This window comes from Vidua macroura, chromosome 3 (genome assembly GCF_024509145.1).
Source record: "Vidua macroura isolate BioBank_ID:100142 chromosome 3, ASM2450914v1, whole genome shotgun sequence".
NCBI lineage: Eukaryota > Metazoa > Chordata > Aves > Passeriformes > Viduidae > Vidua > Vidua macroura.
In genome coordinates this window covers 58,537,388-58,565,172 of record NC_071573.1, presented here as the reverse complement: position 1 = coordinate 58,565,172, position 27,785 = coordinate 58,537,388, and the positions used below count along the sequence as shown (strand labels likewise).

General features: G+C 39.2%; 1 protein-coding gene across 2 annotated transcripts; it reads left to right on the top strand.

Annotated features, from left to right (window-relative positions):
* The first annotated feature begins 236 nt into the window (after positions 1–236).
* On the top strand, positions 237–23,824 carry LOC128805577 (plasminogen-like). 2 transcript variants are annotated; one of them, XM_053974367.1, is made up of 19 exons: positions 237–336; positions 3,486–3,621; positions 5,796–5,902; positions 8,960–9,074; positions 9,921–10,060; positions 10,665–10,782; positions 10,913–11,031; positions 11,897–12,059; positions 12,625–12,755; positions 13,521–13,686; positions 14,440–14,606; positions 15,536–15,684; positions 17,141–17,234; positions 18,794–18,914; positions 19,644–19,718; positions 20,085–20,225; positions 21,295–21,401; positions 22,227–22,372; positions 23,132–23,824. In XM_053974367.1, exons 1-19 carry the CDS (start codon positions 288–290, stop codon positions 23,291–23,293), a joined length of 2,406 nt encoding a protein of 801 aa, XP_053830342.1. In that variant the 5' UTR covers positions 237–287; the 3' UTR covers positions 23,294–23,824. The 2 variants fall into 2 exon arrangements, with proteins under 2 accessions (XP_053830342.1, XP_053830340.1); XM_053974365.1 differs by having other exon boundaries at positions 10,662–10,782.
* The last annotated feature ends 3,961 nt before the right edge of the window (positions 23,825–27,785 follow it).

Below are 27,785 nucleotides of genomic sequence, written 5' to 3'. Positions count from 1 at the left end.
CTAGTAGAGAAAGACCTAACCATTTGAGAACAAACCATATCCTGCAAAACAAGAAAGTGCCTTTGCATTTAATAGCATCCAGTAGGAATGATTGAATCTGATTTGGTAATCCATCCAATTCAAGGTTGTTTGAACAGCCACACCACGGCAAGGGGGGAGCAGCATGGGAGAATGATTAACTTAATCCTCCTGCCTTGTTTGTTTGATGCTGCCTCACTCCAGTGCAAGTCAATAAAACTTTGAGCACCGCCACACACAACTTCCAGCACCCTCCAAGCTGGCCCAAAATGGGAATTAGCAAAGCTGCCTTTCTCCTTCTGTTCTTTCTCAGCTCAGGTAAGAGTCCTTTGCCTTCTGCTTGCCTAGGTGAGACTGGGGCCAGCCAGTTGCAAGCTCCATGTGATGAAGGTAGGTCCCCAAATCCCTGTGTCACAACTCCCCTGGACCATGATGGATTTGGGGCTTGCTGGGCAGCAAGAGCTGCTGCTGAATAGAGTGAGAGCTGTCATTGCTCCTGGGTTATGTTCATTAGAGACACCAGAAAAGGAGCAGCCTTGGTGTCTGCATGGGCAGCTAATGGCTCCCAGCAAACGTTTCCCATGGCCAGAGAAAGGGGCACCCTTGGGAAGCAGCCTGTCAAAGGCTTGTCCAAAGGCATGGCTCCCTCTGGTTTCAGCAGCCTTTTATCTTAGGTTTGGGGATTTTTTTTTTCCTATGTTGTTGCCAGCTACTGTGATCCTTATTCTGATTGCTTTAAAGTTTGTTAATGCTTGTGCGAAACAGAATCATACAGGAAAGGAAAGCTTGTTCTACACACTGCAGTTTCAGTCTTCTTCATAACCACATTCTTAACATCCCTATCCTATTCCATGCGATAGGGAGACCAAATCTGATCACCGTTAGTTTCTGGAATATTTTTGGTACAGAAAGATATGTTTGTGGAAGATGGTACAAAAATGTTGGGATACACAAGAACTGAATTGGGCTCTTTAGATATATTTATATGGGTTTCATACATATGAATATTCTCTGTCCTGAAAACCTTAAACTCCAGTGAACTGTGAGATTCAGACCACACAGCTTCTTGCAGGCATCTGTATAACCACACAATATGTTGTTATTGTAGTAAAAAATACAGTTATGAGTGTGCTAATGCATATATAAAGATACAGTAAATTAAATGTGCAATACAATACAATACATTACAATAAATTTTACATGTACAGTTTTAAAACATAAAAAAAAGTAACAGTTAGGAAAATATATGGGTAGATTTCAGTTGGAAATATTAGAGACATGCCTCAGTGTAAAAAACATCTGTTATTTAATGCTAAGAATTTTTTTCTTGGTTTAAATTCTAGTTTCTAAGCTGCAAAAGAACAGCCTCTGTAAAATCAAATACTTTCCTCAATTAAGTAGGAATTTTATATGAGGGAGAAAAATATACAATTTGGGCTTTTATCTGAAATACTATACTCTTGTTTGCAAATCTTTTATCAAATGGTAGTAAATATTACATTTCTGAATAAGATAGCAATACATCTTTCTGAGACTGTAAAACATCATATAGGGAAAATGGTAGCATGAAAATTTACTGCTTTTTTATTGATTGCATATTTTCCTTTTTATTTTCCCTACAATAATGCCCTGCCATAAAAAGGGGAAAATATTTTTATGACCCAAATCAATTATGACCCTGTCAATAGTTCTAAAATCAAATGTTGTATTAATAATGACAATATTGTTGCAAAATGTCAAAACAGAACAGAATTAACTTTGCATGAAAGCTGTACCATAATAGGAATTCTTTGCTTGTTTTTCTTTCCCTTGTGGAGAGCATTGCAGCATCTCTATCATATTGTCTTAACCTAGTTTAATGTTTTGTCTCAAAACTCATTTCTTCTCAATGTTTTTGTTTTGAAATAACTAGTGGAAATGTCATTGGACTATTTTTTCACTTATTCTTTTGTTTTCCAGCAGCTATCCTTTTCTTCCATGCATACTGTTAAAGTAACTGCCAACCCTTAGGGACGAACTCTCCCCTTGTCTAAATGCAGAAAAAACCTTGCAGTAACTTCTGTGCTTTTGCATTTGAATGTGAGGAAGCATAAGTTGGCTTTTATCCCTACTTTACCGGCTTCAACTTGTAGATGCAAAATGTTCTTTAAGAAAATACCCAGTTGCAGACTGAGCTATCTCTCAGGTGAAAGAATTTAATACCAGGACACTTATGAGCCTGCTTCACACTTAAGAGTGTTACTCAGGAAAGGTAGGGGCTGTTGCCTTTCTCAGTTCGAAAGACATCACTAAACAACCCAGTGCTCACAGGCATGGGTCTGAGTGGGACAAGGAGTTTTTTGTCCCTCCTGCTGACATTGGGCTATGGCTGAGACAGACAGGGGTCAGAGAAAGTGAAGAAGTTCCTCTCTGCAGCCTGGCTGTTATTCCTGAGATTCCAGTCATGGTCTGGTTCATCCCCTGTCTGCCTTCTATTCAGCAATTGCGTAAGGCCAGGCACAAAAGCACAGAGCAGGACTGAGATGTCCTGCAGTGACCAGGGGCCAGGGTGTCTGTTTGGGGTTGAAACCCTACAGAACAGGTAACTCCCAGGGCCAGTTGTCAGAAGAGTCATATGTGCCACTGATAAAGAAACTGTAAAAATCACAGGACTCATGCAACTCCATGACCCTGCAGCTGGAAGTCATGAAAGTCACTGTGCTATGCACTAATTCTGAGAATGCAGAGATGTAACAAGAAAATGCTAAATGCCAAAGTCCTTTACAAGGAGGACTGTTCTGGAACACTTTTTGAGTTTATCATTAAAAATAGCTGTACTTTTTAGTATCCTATACATTTGACAAGCAGCTGTAGCCCAGAGGTTGTTAGGTGAATTTATTTACCAGTTTTATTCATTGCAATGGAAGGCAACAACTGCTGCCTTGATTATTAAGTTCAGTACAGGGTTATTGCAAACTGAACATCTGACAACCCCAGTGACTGAGGGTGGTTTGTTTCTTTTAAGAGTAGGAGCCTTTGAAAGGAGGTGACTGATGAATCTCAAGTCATTGCATGTGGATGGACGGACAGCAATGGACAAACACTGTTTCACATCTTTCTTGAGCGCCATTTCTCTGCTTTGTCCAAAGTATGCATGGCAAATATTTTCTTTCTGAAACACCTCACTTTTTTTTTGCTCCTTGGGTCATCTTCTGTGCTCCCTCCCATTACTTTATCCCATAGCTTTGTGTTATCACTGTTCAAGCCATTTCTCTGTCCTGCCTTACACTGGGTTTTCAGTGATGCTACCTTTTGCCATACCAGGAAGGCATTTTAGATTTACCCATATTTTGTCACAATTAACCCAATTATTCCAGTAATTAAATTATGATGTCACATGACTAGGTGACAAAGAATTTAACATGGGAGTTTGAAATAAATCAAATCATCATTCCCATTTTCACTCCTTTCTCTCTTTTTCCACTTAGTACAAGGAAGCATCCTAGACCGCTATGTGAAAACAGAGGGAGCTTGGTTGCTCAACCCAATGAAGCAAGTTTATAGAGCAAATAGTGATGAAGAATGTGCAGAGAAATGTGAAAATGAAGAAAAGTTTCCTTGCAGGTAATTACCACTGGTTCCTACATGTCTTTCATTGCAGGTGATGGAACAATACGCCTTTTTTATCTGCAGTCTGAACTTTCAAGGGTTTCTTTATGACTATGTGGGAGTTTGAGGTTTGCTGGAAAAACAAAAATGCGCAGAAACAGAATGCCTGTTCTGCATATAGATGAACATATAGATGAAGATAGAAAAATAGAGAAATTAACAAAGTTATGTTGAATTTTTATTGAAAAATATTACAATATCTTGGTGCACAGCTTGACATGCTGCAAACCAACTTGACATGGTTTTATCAAGACTCTTGCACTCCTTCTGCAACAAGGAGTCGTAATTAATTTCTTGGAAATTTAGGACAGCAATAATAGCATTGCTTATTTTCATTGCATTGGTTGTATTGCAGATATATCCATTATTCAGAATTTTACTAGAATTTGGACTTCGGTAACTTCTATTTACTTTGAGAAAGAGATGGCCACCCAAACCTTCATGATTCTAAACCCTTCTTTCAGCCAAGTCCTCTCCCTGCACTTGCATTAACCAGGCTCAAGGGGCTGGAAAGCATGAAAGGTGTTGATGAACCTGTATTATTGGTCTTTCCTCAGGCTTCTGCCCCACTGGAACCTATTGCTCTGAGCCTGAGGCTTCTGGATCTCCTGTGCCAAAGCCTTGCAGCCCATTGAGCTCTAGCAGTACAGCAGGAAACTGAGGCAGTGAGGAGAGATGTCCATTAATGCGGTTGGAGGCAGTCCACACATACAGGGCAGAAGGGTTTCCTCTCCCAGTCTACCACTTCTGCAGCACGCCTTCTTGAACTCAGCAGAGTGATTGCCTGCAGTGCTGTTTCAAGCACTTGGTTCTACTTAATGCTTCTATCAAGGCAGGGATACACTGGTACTGGCTTCTTAAATGTGTTTTGTAACTTTGTGTTTTAACTCTAAAGAGAAAATTAGACTTATTTTAAAAAGGTACAACCCTGAAGGATGACAGGGGTCTGCTGACTGTATGAAATACCAGCAATTCCCTTTGATCCAGCTTCACTCTGAAAAGCACAAAGAGGGCAGAGCTGCAGTAGCACGTGGTTCAGGAGAGGAGGAAGGCAGAGAGGGCAAGTCTGTATATTCAGATTACGCATTTACAGTTTGCAGGGAATTAATGTTCCCTTTTGAGGCATATTCAGACACAGTATCATTCCTTAGCTTCTGCCCTGGGGTCTAAGCCTGCCATCTCTTGGCACTGGAAGGACATCAAGTTAATGCTACCTTAATTAGCTACGTGAGATCTATTACAATCTAGCAAGAACAGGTGTTGTCTGGCAGGAAGGATTTGAGGGAAGAAAGATAAATGTTAATTAGAGCTTAAGACCAGGCCAGCACTGCAGCATCCTCACATTAATGCTTCAGAGCAATCTGTTCAGGTCAATACTTCAAACTTGCTATCCCACTTTAGAGGTGAATTGGGCCGTGCTCTTTAGTTACTTTCCTACTTACAAACTTAACATTACTGACAGCTAAATTGGCTTACTTGGTGGTAACAACTTTCTTGGCATGGATCTACCCACTGGATGCTATGCTGCTATTGCTCTTTTTTTTTTTTTTTTGTTCAGAAGAGCCAGCTGTAGGAATTATTTAGCCTGTCAGAAGGTTTCCTTAGATGCTATTCTAGAGGCTACACCATCTGCTTCAGTTTTGCAGTTTGCAGCCTTTTCTGCTGAAAAGACAAAAGACTTATAAAGTGCTTGCTCTCAAAAGAGTTACCACGAGATAATTTAAGGTCCTGGACTGTGTTTTATCTGCTCCTTGGTAACTGCTGCATACTGTGGAGTGTCTAATGCCTTGAATGGCCACTAATATTTTTGAAATAATGTCAAGGTGCCTTATGTATATATCCCCTTCAATATGGTCTCTTGAACCTCTGGCAAGTTATAAATCCCTTGTTATAATTTATTCTTGTAGCTCCCTTTCAACTTAGGTTTAATATGAACACTTAGAAGTGAAAATCATTACTGAAAATGTGAGCTGCAATACTCAGTGATTTGAACACATTTTTCAGTCTTAAATACCACTGAACTGTAGTGTTTAATAAAATGACAACTGAATACACAAAAATGTTTTCAAGAAAATAAGCAAATATTCAGTATTGTTTCTTACATTGCTCTCTCCTCTTAAATTTAACAGGGCCTTCTTATTCACCAGTAAAGACCAACAGTGTTTAACATTGACTGAGAACACCAAAACAGCAATGATATTCAGAAGAGCAAATGCAGTTCTTTACGAGAAAAGAAGTATGTCTATATCTTTTTTGTACTATTGGACTGTGGTTCAGATAAAAATTATCTATTTTTATAGTATTTGTATATTGTTGTCTGATGTTTGTACTCTTCAGTTAATTAATTTGGTGACATTTTTATTCTATTCTTATTTTTATGTTGATATTTTTATTCTATTCTTATTTTTATGGCATAATTAATTGACGTGGTGAATTTTTGTGTTCCCCTTTTGTACATATTTTATGAATATTTTGTCGTAGATGAGGATTATTTGACAGAAATGGTCTCTAATTCTTTCCAAAAATAGGAAGTGTGTCTCTGAGGAATGGCAGCTATCCATTTTTTTATTATTTTTCAAAAATTATCACCTTATGCCAGATGCAAGGAAACAATTGAGTTTTAAGACTATTTTTGAATTACATTATTGAGGATGGAGCTCTTGCTGTATACAGGGAAGAATGAATGTGGTTTATTTTTAATGTAACATAAATTTCATTGTGCTGTCCCCTGACTTTAGTAATACATAAGGGAGAAAAGATCTCCTTAGGGATCATTCAGATATAAGATGGTGTGATTGAGAATTACTTCTGTTCTGTGTTAAATGACTTAATGAACATTGTGTTTGACCATTTGCTGATCTGTAGCTTTGAAAAAAGTACTAATTAATTTGAAAATATTCAGAAATTGGAAACTATATTATCTCAAAACTTTGATCTCCTTCAACAAAGAAAGGTGCATCAAAAACTAAAATGAACCAGATTCTCAGTTGCTGAAAATCATGAAGTGGTTTTAATGGGCCAGTTTCTAAGCAAAAGGCAAGAATCTCAATAAATTGACAGTAAATACCCATGAGCTCCAGAGAAATTCATCTTTACTTCTGTGTTGACCTTGATGGCTTATCCCTCCTGTGGGATAAGACAATGCTGTGTGTATTGCAGCTGCAAGGAGATTTTAGATGGTAGTTCAACAGCTTTAGCTGGATTGCAGCCAAACATCCAAATGAGATTTTGTTCAGGCACTGTGGATACAAGGAAGTAATTTTTGGTGTGTAAGTACTGGGCCACATTTCCCAGAGAGGCTGTGGAGCCTTCACCCTTGCAGATATTGGCTGGACACAGCTCTGAGCAGTCTCACTCACTTTAGAACCTGAATGTGCTATTTCTGGGGCTATGGACCAAAGACAACTGAGGGTCCTTTTCAACCTAATATTTACTGAAGCCTTTGGCCAGCTGCATTTTTTCTGTAGAAATGTTTAGAACATTAGTTCTTTCATTATACACAGAATCAGGCGGGAATTTCCATACATCACAATTAACTAACACTAAGAAGTCTTCTGCAGTTCTTATTTAGAAGGAAAACTGAGTGAATCAACTAGCAAGTAACAAAGCTAAAAAACCAAATGACTAAGTTATATGTAAATAATTGTATTGGTTTTTCTTACTGTAATCAGGAGCTAGATTGCAATTTTGATTTATTTTTGAGACATCCCTTGGTTTGACTGAAGTTAGAATCTGGTACTGGAATACTCATTGGGGATTTGTTACTACATGTTTTGGGGCCATAGACATGTGTTTTAGTTTCTTGAAATAACAGAACCACACCAATAAAGGTGTGAAAAACTGTTGTTTGACAAAAACAAAATTTCTGAAAACTGCACCTCTCTCTGTAGAAACCAAAAGATGGACCTTGGTATCATAAACATCAAAAACACAACCTACTGTGTATGTTTCAGATGGTGTCTGTGTTGCTAATTTTTGTATTTGCAGTATTTTTTTCAGTCAAAGCAATTACTTGATGAGGCCTAGTTGCTATTTATCATTGTGTTCAATGAAATGGATGACAATTACTGTAAAACTGACAATTTCAGAAGTTATTTTTTCTATAGTATGTGCTATAAAAGAGAAAGTTAATCTTCTCTGACGTACAGTAAAAGTAACAAGAATTAAAGCTGCATTTGAGAATTGTTACCTACCTATCTGTTTGGAAATAGTTAATCCAAGGGACACGGGTTGAGTTTGGGGATCAAAGTTAGTAATTTGTCATCAGAAAGGAAAAGCCCTAAAGGTTATATAAACGGTCAAAAGTTTACACAAACAAGAAGAGTCAGCACTTGACTGATTCAATGTTCAGTGATTGAGGGGCTTAATGTTATTTTATTGCAAAATTGTTTGAGGGATCCAAATGGCTTCCAGCTAAAATTTCTAGAGTAAACTTGCCTCTATATATACATTGAAATAAAAGCATTCCTAAGGGTTCATCTATAAATTCAGATCTAAAATACCAACCTTCAGAAAAGCTGAACCATATTTTGGCATCATATGCTGACAAATATTAGTTCTTTTCACTGTGGGCAAGACAGGTCTGTGTAAAATGGCATTATTTCTCCAGATTTCTATTAATCATCTGCTTGTATGTCAGCTTTGTTATAACTTTGATGCTGAGAAAAACTGTTGCAAAACTCAGTCTCTACAAGTATTCGATTTGGACACTACTTAAAGACACTGAGACAAACCAGGTCACAACCTAAAAGGCAGATTGCTTCCCCAGGGAAATGGTAAATGAGTTTCCTACTTGGTTTTCTGAGCCAGAGGACACGTTGCCTGACAATGACTGTCCCTAAACTGCAGCTGTCTTATCTTCAGCTGAATTCAGGTGACTGTCTTTAAAGATTTGATTTTAATTACTGTGCAAAACTATAATAATCTCATAGGAAGTAAGAAAAAGAGAATGTGTTTCTATTTTGTTATAGTATCTATTTAAATGTTTAGAGTGTATTTTATTATTTAAATCAACAAAGGCATGTTCCCAAAATAACTGGGTTGTGTTACACTTATTTCTCCGGAATTCTGGTGTAGAACTTCTTTTGCTTTCACATACATTTTTCAGTCCCAAATTAAGTCAAATTAGACATCATCTATCTAGAAGGTTTTCACAATGTAAAATGTCTAGCTTTGATAACATAAGTCAAAATATGATCAAACATATTTAAGTGTGCTGGCATGAAAATAGATTTTGTGTATGTTAGAATCCAATGGATATGCCATGATACTGATTAAGCACATATCATTTCAGTTTATCTTCTAGAATGCAAGGAGGGAAAAGGAGTGGATTACAGAGGAACAGAAGCCAAAACTCAGAAAGGTGTGAGGTGCCAGAAGTGGGCTGATAATGCCCCACATAAACCAAAGTAAGGTCTTTTCATATCTGTTTCTATGTTTTTCTGAAATTTTGTTAAGCCATACATATGTGCAAATTTGTCTTGTAAGCAATATTTGGTGTTAGAAATCTCCTTATAAAATATTTTTCTATACCTATCTAGAATAAAACAATTCTCTAATCTGAGTTGTTACTCAGAGACCTCTAAGTGGTGCTACATGAACAATAGAGACACTGTCAGCCTTGACAGTTGCATTTACATTTTATGAGCTTTACATGAGCAAAACACTAGACAGGGAAATATCTGGTTCTGCTGAAATTAGAATTTTTCAGTAATCTCACCAGAGCAAGAACTTCTTCTCTTGCCCAAAGGTATAACATGTGGCAGATGAGATAGAAGTGCATAATTTTATCAGTGAATCCACAATTAACAAGGTAGTATTTCTTGTATTTAATAAGAAACACCTAACGGTTTATTTAGTAACCTTCTATTCAGATGCTATAGCATTCAGGTTACAGAGGACTCTCACATTTCAGCAAATACATTCTCATTGCATCTCCCAGAAGAAGCAGTTCACTACATGCCACATGGTACCCTGCCTGAGCAATAACATGGTACCCTGCCTGAGCTGGAAAACAATAGCTAAAGAAAATGCAAGTATTAAGGGCATAGCTGGCCATAGAGGCACTGTATTTCCTGAAGTCTATCATTGTAGCACTTCTAATACTTCAGCAACGGCACACAGTAACTATTAGGGGCCCCCTAAAGACCAACATCTACGAAATTGTCCTCAGATAAAGATCTAATTTTTAGAGTCCTCAGCTGAATAATTGGGACACTTTCCTTATTCTTTAATCCCATTTAATTCTGTTCCAGTTACACACCTGAAAAATATCCCAAAGCAGGACTGGAGGAAAACTACTGCAGAAATCCTGATCAGGATGAAAAGGGACCCTGGTGTTACACAACAGATCCTGATACCAGATTTGACTACTGTAACATCCCTGAGTGTGAAGGTCAGGATACACATACTGACTTCTTTCCAATTTTCACAATACATGTTCAAGAATGTGAAGTTATACAGACATTTTTTTTTTTCAATTGAGCATTTGTTTCAAACTTGAATTTAGTTCAACACAAAACTTTCCAAAACATTTTCAACATCAACAAGGAAGATATCAAAAGACCCTGAAAGCAGCAATGCAGTGTCTTTTTTTTTCCCCCTAGATAAAAAAAGGCACATAGTTGTATTCATATCATAAAATTAAAATTGAACCAAATGACATATGCTAGTGCAAAACTCAGTAAAATGTGACAGCAGCAAAGAACAGATTTTAAATTATATCCTAATAGATTCAATTTATCTATTTTAAAGCCTGTAGTCTGTAATGTTGGTTTGGGGTTTCTTTCAATGGAATACTACACATGTAATCAACTAGTTAAAGTCATCTTACCAAGGAAAATAAGCTTTTACTTTGCCAAAAAAAAATGACTGTACTTCAGCCTTGTGCTCTGATCAGGCTCTTGTGCTTTGTGTGAGACGAGTGGGAATGTTTCTGGACCAGTTCATCGGGGACTTTCTGTCTCTCTCGTCCTTATTCTGCCTTGTTCCTACAGTAGAGTGCATGCACTGCAGTGGAGAAAACTACCATGGAGTAGTTGCAACAACAGAATCTGGACTTGAGTGCCAGCGCTGGGACTCCCAGCAACCTCATTCTCATGGATACCTCCCGGAAAAGTGAGTCAGGTCCTGTGATGGTCTCTTTATCGTCAGTGGTGGGCTGAAGACCACCCTACACCAGACAGGATAATTGTTACAGCTATTAGTAGCATATATTAAAACTTTAAAATCTTATATTCTGGTTCAGTTTTCCAGAGAAGGATCTGAAGAATAATTATTGTCGTAATCCTGATGGAGAACCTCGGCCCTGGTGTTTCACTACCAGTCCAACTAAACGCTGGGAATATTGTGACATTCCTCGTTGCAGTGAGTCTGGCTTCTAAGCTTCTTCCTGTCAGAGTGGTGTGAGGATCTAGAACAAACAGAAGAGGTCCCAAATATAAAGAAAAGCATAAAAGACAGCTGAATTTTACCTCAAAGAAAAAAAAATCACCTTAAAATGAACCTCTGATAGCTTTATTGAGGCTAGACATTTCTGTCATAGGCATTTCTAATGGTTTTGTCTGGAGCTCATCTCCCTTCCTTGATGTGTTTTCCTATGACCAAGCATTTCTGGTGTTTCTTCTGATGTTCCTCTTTTGATACCAAGAAGTTTCACTCTTCCTGAAAATCCTTCGGCTTTTGTTTTGCTCTTCCAGATCAATTCTCCACCTTCCCAGTTTTCTTTTCCCCTAAAGACCTGTCCTTGCCATTATACTTTTCCTTGGAATTTCTCTCTAGACCTCATCCTTGCTGTCTCTCACCAGTCAGAGTATGTCTATTTTACATGTGCATCTGTCTGTGTCACTGATGGGCCAGACACTTTCACCCCAGTTTTCTTCACAGTGTTACCACTTGCTCACTTTCCATCTCTGTTCTGATGAGGCTGCTAGCATTTTCATATCCTGACTTTTGTATCCTGTATTGTATCCTGGCTGCTGTAAAGGGGCAGATGCAAATGCCCTTCTGGCAGCCTGACTGCTTGTGAAGAACTCAAAATGGGAGAAAGAAAAGTTAAGAAAGGTATCATTAGATCTTTTCTCTGCCTTTCGGACTTTTCAAATATTTTGATATTTACCTGCAAAGAAATCTAAGAAGCCCACCTAATTATAAAGATCAGCGTGGTTTGTTGGTTTAGTTTTTTACTATATATAGAAGGCACTGATTAATTTCAGTTCCTTTTCTGTAACAGCAACACCCCCACCACCTCCTGCACCAGGACGCCAGTGTCTCTCAGGAAGAGGAGAAGACTATCGAGGCACAGTATCTGTTACTGAATCAGGAAATACCTGTCAGCACTGGAGCTCTCAGTCTCCCCACAGACATGCTCGCACTCCTGAAAACTATCCCTGCCAGTAAGTGAAACTCCTCTGTTATTCAGTGTCCATGAGAAATACCAAGTCTCAAAATTACTTCAGTTTTCTTCATCTATATTGCAAAGTTCTTCAGTTACACCAGCATTTATCACCTGCTGGATCTCATATTTTCAATTTTTTCATACATTTCTTTTTACATTTCTTTGTTCTTGAATACAGGTGTCTTCTCTTCCAACTTTCAAGCTCTTCTTGACTGACTTTTTCCCTCTCCATTTCATTCTTTTACTGTATGGTTGCTCAGATGAAACCATGTGGAGTAAGAATGGTACAATTATGATATTTCCTTGGGACTAGATTCTTTCACCATAGATTCTTTCTGCTGTGCTACTCTTGACCTCAAAGCATTACCGTCTCTTAATTCATCCATCAGTTGTGCAGGTATCTGGTTTAGCACATCCAAAACACCGGTGAATTACAATTATTCATGTAACAGATGGCATCAGTAAATACAACCGTAAACTAGGCCGCAAGAGATTCTCCATTTGTTCATAATCTTTAATAGATTTCCACGAGAGACTTTTATCAGTCAAGTTTTCTGTTTTAGGAGCCTAGATGAAAACTACTGCAGAAATCCCGATGGTGAGAAGATGCCATGGTGTTACACCACCAACACATCTGCTCGGTGGGAATATTGCAACATCCCCTCCTGTGATAGTACCAAGCCAGAGGACCCTGGTAAGAACAGGAGACAAGTGGAAGTGAAGGGTCATCATTGTTTATTTTGAAAAATCTTGTGTGACTCTGCTCAGTTGCATTGTTACTCTCACTGCTGGCATTGCCATGCCTAGTTGAACTCCTGGGTCTGATGTGGAGCCCAGGCTGGTGTGTTCAGTCTGGTGGCTAAGTGCAAAAGGTTTTAAGTAAGGATTTCCTGACTCAGATCAGGAAATAATTGCAGTAAAAGAAGTCTTTTCACTTTGCCCAGTGGTGGTTACCTTCACTGATATATTTTTAAATATTCCATGGAAAAGTTAGTTAGCTTTACATGCCAGTTCCTTAAAAACTGAATCTGTAGCAATACCTAAGATAATTTAGGAGCATTGAACCAAAACTCCATAGAAAACAATGAGAAGAAAACTCTCCTTACACAAGGTAGTCTTGTTCCACACATAGGTGTATGGCAAAGACACAGACAGTCCCCATCCTGAAAAAAATTTGATCTGTATGTTAACTATTTGGCTTGTTATCTGAAATAAAACCGCATGTGTGACAGTAAAATTAAGTACAAGTGCTTTTAATCTAGCATATAATGAAATTTTTGCAAACATCTTTTGAAATCTTCCTTTTGATCTACAGTCTGAAAAGGATTCTGTTACAGAGAGCATGCTGTGGTGGTCAATTAAATACTCTGGCTTGCTGTTTTCTCTTGTCTTTCTATGCTCAAGTATAAATGTCATAAAGTATCAAGATGCAAGAGATTGGTTTCTTTATTCACTACAGCTGTTGATGTGCCTGAGCAGGCTGAAGTTACTGAGGAGTGCTATCAGGGCAATGGGGTGACTTATCGTGGTACAGCTTCTTTCACTCTCTCGGGGAAGAAATGCCAAGCCTGGAGCTCAATGTCACCTCACCGGCACAACAAAACGGCAGAGAACTTCCCAAATGCGTATGTGTATTTCCCATTTTCAGGTTTCATTGGGCAATGGTCATTTATGAACTTGTTTTGATTTGCATCATCATTGCACAACAATGATTATAAAGCTGGGAAGGGAGTGTACTAGATAAAAATAATCCCTTCCTTTTCTTCTTTTTTTATCATGGAAACATTTATTAACTTCATCTTGAAAGAAACCACAGGCGTCACTATTATACTTTAGACTAATTAACTGTGTGTTTCTACATTGCTTCTAAGACAATTAATAGTAATAATAAATTTTCTCTTATGCTGAAATGAGCTGTTTCTATGCATTAATTTATTCATGAGTTTAAGTCTTTGCTTCCTAGTCTGCAAGTCATTAAAACTTTGAGAAGGGGGTAGATTTTTTTTTTATTTCTAATATTTATCACTTATTTTTTCCGAAATGCAAAAAACTATTCCTTTTTAAAAGCTATTACCACATTTGAAAAAAATAAAATTAATTCTATCTTTGCTCTACATGTATGCATTTACTTATCTGGATTTTTAAATTATATTCTGCTATAAGTGTTAATCAGTGAATAAGTATTTGGTATATTTAAATATTTAATGTATGTATCCTGATTTCTTTCTGCTGTAAAAACTATTTCAACTGGCCATGACAGAGTGTACATGATAAATGATATATGCTAACTCTGAAGCAGATCTGCTTTCTAAAATGTTCTTTTGAGCTCTCCCCAGGGCAGTGGCATGGATAGGAATATAATATGTTTGCATTTGTAGGGGCCTGAGCCAAAATTACTGCAGAAACCCAGATGCCGACAGCCGTCCATGGTGCTACACCACCGACCCCAGTGTGAGGTGGGAGTATTGTGACCTGAAGAAGTGTGATGGCCAAGGGCTACAGACTGTACCTAAGCCTCCTCAGACAACAGAGGAAACAAACCCTGGTGAGAATACTTTCAGCTTCCCCAGAAATGCTCATAACCAGGAAGCTGGTTTTTATGGAAACAACTTCAAGAATTTAATGAGGATGAAATACAAGAAACTCTAAATAAATACAGAATTTAATACAGTATTGTATCCACACTCTTAATTTTCTGAGCACTTTTGTAGAATTTTATAGCAGGGTTTCTGCATTAAATTTTAGGCTAATATCACATCTTTTACTTGCTACATCTGGCAATATAGGAAACACGAGGAAGCAGATGACTACTAGTCTTCATACTACTGTGGGAGGACAACTAGCAATGACAGAAAATGGAGTAGTGATGGCATTTTGCTGACATCTGCTCCAAAAAGTCTTTTCCTGCGCCATATTTTCACATTTCTAGGGTTCCATTTACCATCAGAGGACAGCTGTCTTTTTTTTTATTCAGTTTAGATGCAACACTGTTATGCAGTAGATGGTTAGATTACTAGACTACTGCAGCTTTCTTTTTTTAACTTTTTTTTTTGCTATGACACGTTTCACTGGTTAGAAGGTTGATAATTTTTGGCTGAAGACGTGTTACTGCGGTTTACCTACTGTAAATGTGGCATTGGACAGATATCAGTGTCTGCAAGGAAAATACTTTATGAGTGCATGGTCTTTGTAGTCCAGATTTCTGGAGTCTTGAAGGATTGACTGAAAGTAAGCTTCTTTGATTTATGACTTTTGTGATCATGAAGAAAATTTTTAAGATGCAAGGCAATTAAAATATCATTGTTAGTCATCCTTGACACTATGTAGCCCTTCTTTCCTCATCTACATAATATGTAGGACATGTAAATTGTAGTAGTATGTCCTCAAATTTATCTCTGCTTCACCACCATCAAATATGGAAGTGGCCCAACAGCTCACAGCTAACAACCATTTCCTTTCCTTCATTTTTCACAGAATGCATTATTGAAAATGGTGTAGACTACCGTGGCACAGTGGCAAAAACTGCAAGGGGCAGGACTTGTCAGGAGTGGAGTTCTCAGAGACCTCACAGACATGACTATTTCACTCCCACAACTCATCCAAGAGCAGGCCTGGAAAAAAATGTAAACAACTGTTCATTTAATACTTGTTGTCATTGAGTTTTGCCTGTCTTTTTCAGGGTCCCTCAGTGAGCATTTGGTGACAGGTCTTTGTTAAATTATTTTCATCGGTTCATTCCAAAAACCTGATCATGATAATTCTTGTTGACATGACCAGTGTGGTCATTGTGGGACACAGAGATGCCCAGAAGCTCTACTGAGTGCTTCTGCAGCACATCCAAAGGGCTTCAGATGGGCTTTTGCTTCTCCTCGCTGCTGAGGACTAACCAGAGTTAGTCTGTGGGCAGTGCCTCTGACAGAAAGAGCACCTGGGGTCATAGGTCTCAGTAGTACCAGGGACAGGTGAGATGGTGATGGATCCAATGTTTGGTGCAGGTTCCTTGAGACATGTAGCTGATGAATTGTAGTCCCCCATGCCCCAGTAATTCCCCTTCAGCCCTCCAGCTTCTGCCACAGCCCATTATTCAGGGCTATAGGTGTACCTGACTGTCCTGGAAGGCAATCGCCCTTTCTAACCTTCATCTCCCTAGTCCTAACAAATGTACTCATCACCAGTTCTTTAGATTTGTAACAGCCCTTTTACAGTATTTGCCTGATTTGTGACAAGCTTTTTATGTGATATAAAGAGCTTGTTTGATGTTGACAGCTTGAACTATCTTTTTACCAGGTAGATGACTAACTTGCTTTAGTCAATTCTTTGATGGCATCACACACCCTGTATTGAATTCCATACTGGGCAAACTCCCTCTAAAAAGCTGCCTGTCATAAATTCTTGGTTCTTGTATTTCTCAAGGGCTCTTGGTAGCAAATATTTTCTCCTTTTTTCTAAGACATGGGATATGTTTTGGGATAGGGAAGGGAACTAGAAAAGATACCTGGTAGCATGCAATTGTGTGAGGTGTCTGTGCTGAGCAGAGATCAGTCAGTATGCCCAGGGAAAACCCAGAGAGTGATTCAGCTAACCAGTTCCTGCATGAGGGGGAACACTGCAGCCCTGCATCACCAGAGGCAGGCATCATCAGGTTGAGCAAGAACAGCTTACACAACACCCACTTGTCCCTGAGTCATGCAGCCAGAGTGGATGTGGAAAGACCTCAGGACTGATCCTACTGCTCCTATTAACTGCAGGGAAAGCAGGAGTAAATATTTTCTGTGCTTTAGAAAGCTTCATCCGAAGTCCAGATCTCCTAATTTTTGAGATCTCAGAGATCCAAGGCTGCCCTAGTGAAGCTTAATGTCTAAAGACAGTTGAAGAAGTCTGACTTTTATTATCCTTTTCCAAACTCACAGAGCAAATGGAAAAATGAAATAAATTTTGAAAAAAGGAATTGGAAATCACTTATAAGAATGGAAATTAAAAAAATATATCCCAAATTTAATTTAATTTTATTTTGAAACTTTAATTGTTTGGCCTTTTTATTCCCTGGTTAATAACTGGTGCCTTTATTCTTTGTTACAGTATTGCAGGAATCCTGATGGAGATGTGAATGGACCTTGGTGCTACACAACAGACCCGAGAAAAGCCTGGGAGTACTGTGACATTCCCAAGTGCCGTAATTATTCCTTTAAAGACTACTGTCTCCCTTTCCCTTAAATTCTAGTGTCTCCCTTTCCTGTACCTTTTTATAGCAGCTGGAGAATATTTGGTGTTTAGTCTGAAAGACTGATCTAAGTACAGTAGATTTAGATTAAAAATTAAGGCTCCTGGGAAGTGATGTTCAAGGTCTCGGTCTGAAGACTTAAGATTGATCTTCCTTGAAAGCCCCAAATGCACCACAAGCTATAGAGGCCACTGAAGCTCATGGGGTTTTGCCATGTGATTCAAAATGGGCAGTTCCAGCAGAAATTTTCCCTGCTCCAGCCCAATCTCCTGGCATAATTCTGTGTGTGGCCTTGCTGAACAAGGCATGCTCTTATACCAGCAAAATCTTTACACTCCCTGCTCATGTGGATCTGGTTCAGTTCTGGATGACAACCAGACTGTCCCTCCTCTGATATTGTACCATATCTGACATCTGCAAAAGGCATCTGACCCTAAATATTTAACCAAATGCCCTTTGTCTTTGTTAGTAGTAATCAAGCTCTGAATGAGGCAGTGCAACAAAGTGTACAATGATGAAGTTTTATAACATTTTGGTTTCCAGTCCTTTCATATCTATCAACAACCAAAACTATGGTAGGAAGAGAGGTAGTTCTCAAAAGAAGGATGACTTTCTTGCTGCTTTATCCCCTCAGCGGTAAGCAGAAGAAAATGTGCTCAGATCAAAACCCAAAAATGGAGCAAACAAGAAAAAGAACATTGTTGTATACACACTGGACCTGTGAAAATTGTACTGCAGTGAATGTGTTGGGCTGGAACTCTTAAGGAAAAAAACACACATTTTCACATTGTATTCTATTTTGATGATCAATTTCTTCTTTAAATTAGTACTGGGTTTTTTTTTTTTTTGCTGAGAAGGTAATCTGAAGAACAGAGGAAACATGGCTTTAAATTTCATTAATTCACTCTTTTTGCTGACAAAATTCTAAATTCTGTGTTGATAAGACTCAGTTCACCGAGGCCAAATAAGAACTACATTTTTAATAACTCAGAGACATCTGAAGTGCCAAATGATCCAAAGATAAGAATTGACAAAATTTTGTTCCTCAGAGACAGCATTAGATTTTCATGTGCTGTACCACCAAGATTAGTTTAAAACATCTGCCAGTGCAACTTCAGCACTGCTGACATCCATAAGAGTCCATTTTAAAATGTTGGAAGAATTTATTTCTTTTTTCTCTCTCTTTTCTTCTCCTTCCCCTTCTGTTTTTGTTTTGGGTTTGTTTGGTTGGTTTTTTTCTATCTGACTGTAGAGCTACTTGTGTGTAATTTGCTGGCCATTGAGAACTGTATGTGAAAAAAAAAAATTACTAGGCTTTTTTAGGTGTTCCAGAGGAAGGTAACCTAACAAAATATATGTGATGTATGGTATAGAATTACTTGAAGAAAATCAGAAGCTGAAGTGACAAATGTAACAGGTTCACCTTCTGGTTCACTGAGTTCATAGTGAATGTATAGCAAATCACTAAATCACAGTTCCTTATAGTGATGTTTTTTTTTCTTATTCTGAAGCTCCTCCTCAGTATGAATGTGGGAAATCCAAGTTCAGACCAAAATTGTGTGCTCAAAGGATTGTCGCAGGGTGTGTTTCGCATCCACACTCCTGGCCCTGGCAGATCAGTCTCCGTACCAGGTATGGTTATTCCCCATTACATTAGACTCTACATGCAAAAAACCCTTGCCTCTCATACAATGCTATAGTAAGTGGTTCAGGCATTCTAAACTTGATTTTAATTTAAAAATAGCTCAAGGCTAAACATTGTGTGTGCTATTCTTAAAGAAGGTCATTTAGACAACCAAGAACACTTTATTTTGCGTCAAATCAGTTGTTAATTGTTAATTTCAAAAACATTTTCAGTAGAAGGCAAAATTACTTTAAATCTGTTGCTATATTCTACAATAGAATCAATTTCCAGTGAATAAAAGCAACAGGATGGCTAGTACATGTCTTGATGAGTCCTTCCATGTAAACATTTGATCCTACTGGCAAAATTATTAATAAAACTAGAAGGAATAAAGGCCATTTGCAGAGCTTTATGACTGTGATAAGGACTAGAAAAAGTCAAAATCTCTAAAATGGTGAATCTCACTGCACACAGGGTTTTCCAGTAATAGAAACGCTGACTAAGAATTAACATCTAGGTGTTTTCATACAAGGCTTCCTAAAAATGTACACAGAACCTTACTGTTATTGTAAGAAACACTGTTCAAGGAAAGCAAAACATTTCTTAATTAAATTGTGGAATAATATTTTTAGTTTGTAAAGGCACACATGTTAAAAATATTACCTGATAAATTCAAGTAGGATTAACTTCCCCATATTAAACGACTGCCCTTTTCATGAATTTTTTCTCTATTACAGTTATGGCATGCATTTCTGTGGGGGAACTCTGATAGATCCTCAGTGGGTTCTTACTGCTGCCCACTGCTTAGAAAAGTAAGTATCTGTTATAATCTCTGCCAGCAACTTCTTACACAGGATGGAAAATAACAGGAGAGACAAGAGAACCAATAACTAACCCAAGAGACCCAATAACTAACCCAAGCTGGTTGCAAACAGCTTGCAAGCAGCTGAGAATTGAGCTAAGTCTATTTGTCATTCATTAAAGCTGAATTTTGACTGTAAAACAGACTGAAAGTGATAACTCCTGCCAATTTGATTTCATGTGCCATTATAAGGGATTAAGTTTACTCCAAAGCTGGCTATCTGGCTTTGATAGAACAAGGTGCTCAATAACATTGTAAATGGTCTTTGTTCTGGTTGTGTATTCATCAGCTCACCATGTGCAATCATTTCCAATAGGTCCTCACGACCAGCTGCATATAAAGTATACCTTGGATTACACAGAGAACTAGCAACAGAGCCATCAGTACAAATACGTGATGTAGAGAAGCTGTTCAAGGAGCCACGCAGAGCAGATATTGCTCTGCTCAAACTGAGCAGGTACCTTCTTACCTGAAGCACTCCTTTGTTCCAGTGGGACAAGATGACTAAAAAGTGGTTGCTGGTGTTGTAGAAATGAGTGTTTCTGTATACTGTGTGTTCAGTTAGTGATTTGAGACCCCCTCTTTCTTCCCTTTCTGCAGAGGCTCCAGGGTTTCAGAAGGGGAAAGGCTGCCTTTGGGAGGGGAGGAGGGCTAGGAACAGTTAGCCAGGCTGGAAATGCACTGGGTGTCAGCTGCTGGAAGGTGAGGCAGTGGCAGCAGAATAGGAGGAGGTAATGCCTAGAGGAGCTTTCAGTCTGTGTTTCTACATGCTTGTACCTTTGTAAGGTAATGATGATTGAAACCTGCAACATTAGCATGATGCTGTTTCCATGCTGTGGTGGGGAGATTTTCTCTTCCAGCAAGGCTGGCCAGTGGGCAGGCAAAGAGTTTGATGTAATGCCCAGTATGACCCTTTTTGCATCCATTTTCATTCATCGGAAATGCCCTTTGTGGAACTGTGCAATCCAAAGGAATTTGTCCATGCAGCTGCAAGCAGATGTGAATGTGTGGTGCTTGGGCTTTCAGTGCTGTGGCTGCAGTGCATGTCCGAAACAGATGCAGGGTCAGCTTAAAAATGTGGTCTTCTAAATGAGCTTTTGCTGCACCCAAAGGCAAGTCAAATGGACTTAGGTTCTGCTGTGTGCTAAGCGTCCTGACAGAAAGTGATTTAAAATCAGACTGGATGCAGAAAGAGCAAGCTAACACCTAGGTGTTAAATGCCACTAAATTATACCCTTTGTAATTGTTTTGTAATTAGGTTCTGTTGGCTATGCATTAGACTAAGTCAAAACATTCTCCTGGATTAATGTTGGTTCTTTTTATGTTTCAGACTTTTCACTTTTATGTATCACTTTATGTGGGTTTAGAGCCTAAAAAGCAATTTTGTATGTCAGAAAAAAACCTCAACTGAAACTAAGGATTTAAATGATAAAAGGCTAAATATATATAGAATCTTTTTAGAAACCTAAATTAGAACCTAGTATTAAGTATAATTGTGCTAATGATTGTTCTTCTGTTCATTTCAGACCAGCAGTCATTAATAATCATGTAATCCCAGTTTGTTTACCAAAAGAAAACTCTGTGTTAGGAGGAAGAGAGGACTGTTATGTGACGGGCTGGGGGGATACAAAAGGTGAGACAGCATTAATACATTTAAAAGCTCCATGTTTGCAGACTGGTATCCAAAGTGTGCCCTCTCTTGTGCCTCACACAAGAGAAAAACTTATGATGAAAAACTTATTTCATCAAAATTCATCATGTGCTGCCAAGCTTCCCACTATCTCTCTGACACTGATTCTCCTAAATTGTTCAATGCCATGTAAACTGAAACCCTCTAAATAGCTGCTATAAGAGGAGAAGCAGAGCTAAGGAGTCACTTCTCTCTCTCAGTCCATATGCTTTTCCCCAAAGTGGGCTTTTGCCCAATTGATGGAAAGTTTTTCTAGATTTAGGTTATTTCTTAATCACATAAATGTGAGTTTTCTCATCCTCTTGAGTGATTCTTCCTCCCAACCAGGCTGGTTTGCATCTCACACAAATAAAACCCTCATTTTCAAAACCCCTCACTCTGTCTTGGTAAAGAAGCGCATTGGGTACTTTTTCTGCCTCCTTGCCCATCATGACATTTTCAACTGTTTGCTTCCTACCTAATTTCTTCCACACAAAATTCAGATATAGAGAAATAAAATGGCTTCCACAAGTATCTGTGGGTACTGGATCCACACGGATGTACTGTGAGAACAGGAAGGTCAGTGGTGGGTGGTAGAAGGTGATAAGTACCATAATACTGATAATGCTTACTGATTTTGGTATATCTTCATATTGGGCCTGGGAAGTATATGCACAGTGCACACTATGCTGATTTTACTGCTTATCCATATCCTGATACTTGTGTGTTGTGAATATGATTATTACCTTTGTCATTCATTCTTTTTTTGCCTTATTTTTATTTGCAAAGGTACTCCTGGTGCTGGCTACTTAAAGGAAACTGGTTTTCCTGTAATCGAGAATAAAATATGCAACCGCCCTGAATTTTTGAATGGTAGAGTTAAAAAGCACGAGCTCTGTGCTGGGAATATTCATGGTGGTACAGATACCTGCCAGGTAAGAAAGTCTGTGAGCATGAGAGTCAGTTGTAAGCACATTCAAATCAAATAGGGCATTGCTTTTTGGGCTTTAGAGGCCCAAAATTATCCTCAGGATGTATCTGAGCTGAAAAATGCCCATGTATTCTCTTTCCTTGCTCCTTTGTCTGCTGCTGGGAAGTGGGGCAATTTTTCAGATAAGCCTGAACTCCAGAGCACATGGTAACACACAGCTGCACAAGTCATGTGTGTGGAAACCAACTTAGAATGACAAAAGGTCAGATTTTCTTTACCCAGTCCCCCTTGCTAGCCTCAACCAGACTACCTCCAATGTCCAAGCTGGCTCAGTTAACAATATCTCAGTTAGCAGTCGAGGAAGGATGCAGTGGAGCCTGCCATGCAGGCAAAACAAGGGCCAGAGGAACTATGAACTTCCAAGTATCAGTGCCACTGGATCATCTAGTAACAACAGAAACCCATGAAAAACTCAGAAAAGAGACTGGGGGAGGAAGCACAGTTTAAGTTAACGGGGCAGATTCTTTTTCAATAAATCCCCTTACTTCAAAAATAAATGTAATGCCTGGGTGACATGAAGAGGGCTTTTATTATAAAAGTGTTCAACAAAATGCATGGAAAACTCTTGCCTTGCTGGAATTCCAGTGTTTCTTTATAACTACTGTGTCCTTTGCATGTAGGAGGTACTTCTATTTCTGTGCCTCCTGTGGGAAGGCCTCATGGGTCTGAAAAGAAGGAATCATCCTGTTCTTTTGCTGTTTAGGGGGACAGTGGAGGACCTCTAGTCTGTCTGGACCAAGATAAATTTGTCCAACATGGAGTCACCTCTTGGGGCCTTGGCTGTGCCCAACCCATGAAACCTGGTGTTTATGTTCGAGTCTCCAACTATATTCCTTGGATTAAAAGCGTGATGGAAAGCAACTAATCCTGGGTATGGACTGCCCTCTCCTGGAAAGCAGCATGCACGTCAGAAATTTAAGATTCCAAGTGCAATATTAAAGCTACAATCATTCATAAGAAAGCAAAATAAATATGATCATCCATTTTAAATTGCTATAAATTTATAGTCATTGCCAAGAAGCCCAGCTGACAGTCTGTCACCCTCTTTCTATATGTTCTATAGTTTGTTTGCTATGTCTGATGATAGACTTACCCACCTCTGAAAAACATGTTGAAAATTCCAACCTTTACTGTAACTGGACACATGCATTTTAATTTTTTGTTAGCTCTACAATGACATTTTCTTTTAAGGTTATCATTTTCAAGATGTTCTGCTTCTAACATATGAAGAAATGAGAATACTTTTTATTTTCTATGAGTTGTCTGAACCTATTACCAATTTGATGCTACAAACCAAAGAATCTCACAGTACATATCTTATATGCCTGTGAAGTTTTATTGGATATATCTGATAGCATTAAATAAATGGGATGGGGGAAAAAAGGAAGAAAACACATTTGGTTTGTGTTTTCATATTTTTTATCGTCATGGAAATACATGTGTCGCAAAAGTATAAATGGTCTATCAAAGATATAAAACAATGAATAAAAAACCAGCCTCGCCTCACCCTGAAGTTAGTCCCTAGTAAAGAAAAGAAAATAGCTATCAATAGGTACCACAAATAGTGACAATGCATCTACATATTATAAAATTGTGTACCCATAGTACCCATTTATTTCTTTGTATAACATTATCTGACTACATAATTGCTAGGTGTACATTTTTCTCCTCTAAAAGAAGATGATGTACACATGTGGTTATAGGGAGTGTAAGCTCAAACCTTTCAAAATGCTTCCCAGGAAAAGCTTGACACATGCTTGCCAAAGTGAAACAATTGCTGACCATGAACTCCCGCTCACATCCTGCCTCTCTGGTAGATAAAGCAGGGAGCTCCCCACAGGCATCTGGAGACCCCCAGCTCTGCACAGGTTCCTTCTGGCATCCCCAGGGTGTGCAGAGTCTATTCCAAGTAAAACAGCTACTTCCTGGGGTCGGCTTTGTTCTGTCCATTTTCTGCACTCCCAGACAAGCCAAAGTGCATGCCATTTTGAAGTTGTCTTTTCTTTTTTTTTTCTTTTTTTTTTTTTTTTTTTTTTTTTTTCATGCTAGGAGTTTTGGTTTGGTTTGTTTTTGTTCCCCCAGTGCCTTAAAAAGGGAGAGGAGAACTAGAGAACTATTAAGCATAGTTAGGTAGCAGGGTGATTTCTGAAGCTTCTACATCTGGAGTCTGACTGTGGGAGATGAAATCATCTCAGGGCGTTGCCTTCCTGAGCAGGAGCAGCTCTGATAAAGCAGACACCACCCACCTGTCTGTCAGAGGGATCCACTGAGCACAAATACCCTCCTGCATATTTTCTGTATATATCCACATTGGTCATTAAGCCAGCCAAGAGATTTGTACAATTCTTCCCTGACAACAGAAATTCTGTGTTGCAGCTTTTGATTCGTTAAGCTCTTCAGATGTGAACTCTTGACAGCATGGTTAATACCTGGCTTGTAGACAGAATACCATTGGCCCTGCTCTCCTTACCAAACTGGCTAGAAATGCCTGGACATGCCTGAGTGGCCATGAAAGTCCCACCTCATAACCCTTCAAACAGTGCCAGTTGTGATCTTTTCCTTCTGCAAGACTGTCAGGGGCAATAAAAATTGCCACTTTTTGTGGTAACCATTTGCACAGACTGGATAAAGTAACCCAGCACATGTGGTGGCAGTGGCACATTTGACTCAAAATAGCACTTCCATCTGTTTGTTGTTCCAAGAAGCCTCTTTGCCAGCAGGAAAAACACAGCTGGGTTTCTGAGGTGACATTGTTCGTGTGCCTTTGGTGATGGTATGGTGACCCTTTGTCTCTTGTGTACCTCACATCTCTCACTGTGCCTCTGGAGGATACACGTGCAGGACAATTCTAGCTGACAGAGTTCAGGCCCTCATTGAAGAGGTGCCTCTCACTGAGTGAGCTGGGCCACAACAGCCATTTTGGTGTCAACACGTGCATCTTAGGAGAACAGTGCTGTGTCTCCTGAGAAGCTTGTAGGACTCTCCTGTAAGTATGAAGCAGTTGGAGGCACATATGAATTTAGAATAACTATTTTTTTTAAACAAACAGCCTTTCCTGTGGTCTGCATGCCCATCTGCATCCACCTCCACGCAACTGGTTTTGCTTGGGGTTCTCCCTTGCTGAAGCTCTTCATCTGGTACTACCACCTCATCTGTCATCTCTCACCCACAAGAGTGGAACCCCACCATTACCAGACTGCTGGTGATGTACCACATTACGTACCCACTACACCTTCAGGAGGAACACAAAGTGTCACAGAGATGGAAGGATTTTTCAATTTAAAAAATCCCTCTTAGGGATGAGTTAGCAGAGGAGCAATTACCAAATACAAACTCCAGCTGAAGTTGCTTAGTACTACTAGATTAGAAGTCAAAACATATGCACAGGTTTTTTTCTGCTGTCGTTTACAGAACAAAATTTTAAGAAATAAATATATTCAAACTTCTGACACTGCCCCAAGCCATTTTACCTACTGAAATTTATCACTTACATTATCTTGTGAGCAACACATGCAAAACAAAGCATAATCTGAAAAGGGGAAACAAGTCTTTGCATCTCTCATTTCTCAACATGTTTTAGTTGTCCACAAACTGAAGAAGCTGTCAAATATTATTCAGATTTATTTGGAAAGTCGTAGTTTTAAAAGATCTCTGCAATCTTTCTCAAGATGCTGAAGTGTTTAAGACACCAATTAAAAAAAAAAAAAACACAAAGAAGAAATACTAAATGGAAGAGGGTGGTTCAGCTCATCCAGCATCACATGTGATCACTTCACCCTGGTTCTCCAAGATGCCTTCAGTAGGGGCTGGCTGGGCTGGGTTTTGTGGCTGGGGGCCTGCACTGAGACACAGCACCTGGCCAGTGCAAGCCCAGAATTTCCAGTTCAGGGCTGGTGTCTGCCAGCCAGCCTTGGGCTATCGTCTTCGGCTATCTACAGAAGATTGTATTGGTCTAGGAGAAGTTTTCTCCTTGTAGCAGTAGCTCCAGTTTTGTGTGGTGTCTTCTAGATTAGCTGTATATATTGTGAGATGTTAATTTAGTTTCATATCTCTAAGTCATTACTGACTTTTGCTAAGCATACCTTTGACCTTTACTGTGTCTCAGAGTGAGTTAGAAACAGCCTTGAAAGACAGGCCTTTATCACTAACTGCCTGAAGTGTGCAAACATTAGGCTGGGATTATTGTTAAAGGTCCTGTTTTCCCCCAGAAGGGCTGGTGATAAAAACAGTTGCTGGGAAAAGGCAGGGAGAGTTGGGAATTGCTGAAAAGCACAGCATATTCTTCACCATAGGAAACCCTCCTGTGCTCCTAGGATGGTGAGACTGGAGCAGTGGTCATTCATTTTCACTGACTGTACCATAGTACTACAGATCTGTGGTATGAACCTTCCAAACTCAGCCCTTTGTTTGCCTGTGCCAAACATGTATTTTTTTTGTGAGCTTATAAGGTCCTTTACAGTATCTCACTGACTTTCTTTTATTTATTTCTCTGTTGGTAACAGGATACCTTTCAAATGCCACATATTTTCAAGTCCTTCCCTGTAAGGACTGTATTGTTCACCAGTCAGTGGCCAGGACACAATTCTTGATGAAGGTCATACAGGAGAAAGGAAAGGCAGTCTGTCCCTGGAATCTACTTACAGAGCCAGAGTTATTCTGTTACATGTCAGCTTCAGCGGACCAATTGACACTTACTTCCCTTCATAACCAAAGCTTCTGGCTCATCCCTGCCCAAGACAGCTTGAAATCTCTGTCAACAACCCAAAAAAATTATCCCCAAGACAGAAAGATGTCAAATAGTGATAATGAACAGAATGCAGAAATTGCAGGTCATCTTGGCAGTGGTGAGGGTGAAGGAATTTAGTTTGTAGGGATGGGCAGAGAGCATGATTTGCAAAGGAAAAAATCAGCATGCTCTTGAAAGAGGTGTTTGAAAAAGCACTCAACAGAGGAGAGCCGGCAGAAGCCCTTCCCTTGGAGGGATGCGGGGTGTCATATGAACCCCAGCTGTGTCTGGGGAAAGGCACTAATGGGCAGCAGGACAATCTGTCCTGCAGAGCTAATGCTCTGTGCAGGGAATGACACCTACATAAAGCCCTGGAAAGGTGAGGAGGACTGCTTCCACATTTGAGAAAGCCCTTGAACAAGGAGGGAAGAAGGGCTTTTGTTGAAAAGGGTCCCTGTGGATGACAATCAGACCAGAGAGAGGTTCTGCTGATGCACACTGCTGATTTCCATCCCTCTCAACCAGGGAAAGTGTCACCCTAATCAGTGCCCTCTTTCTTCAGCCATCATACCTTATATTGGTCCAGATTCTTCAGAGGGACCAGTTAAAATAGTCATCCTCTCCTCCTCAA

Coding starts and splice junctions, on each gene's coding strand:
- LOC128805577 (XM_053974365.1), top strand. CDS start 288: ATGGGAATTAGCAAAGCTGCCTTTCTCCTTCTGTTCTTTCTCAGCTCA. Junction 11,032..11,896: donor TTGTGACATTCCTCGTTGCA/GTGAGTCTGGCT, acceptor TTTCTGTAACAG/CAACACCCCCACCACCTCCT. Junction 18,915..19,643: donor CAGATCAGTCTCCGTACCAG/GTATGGTTATTC, acceptor TCTCTATTACAG/TTATGGCATGCATTTCTGTG.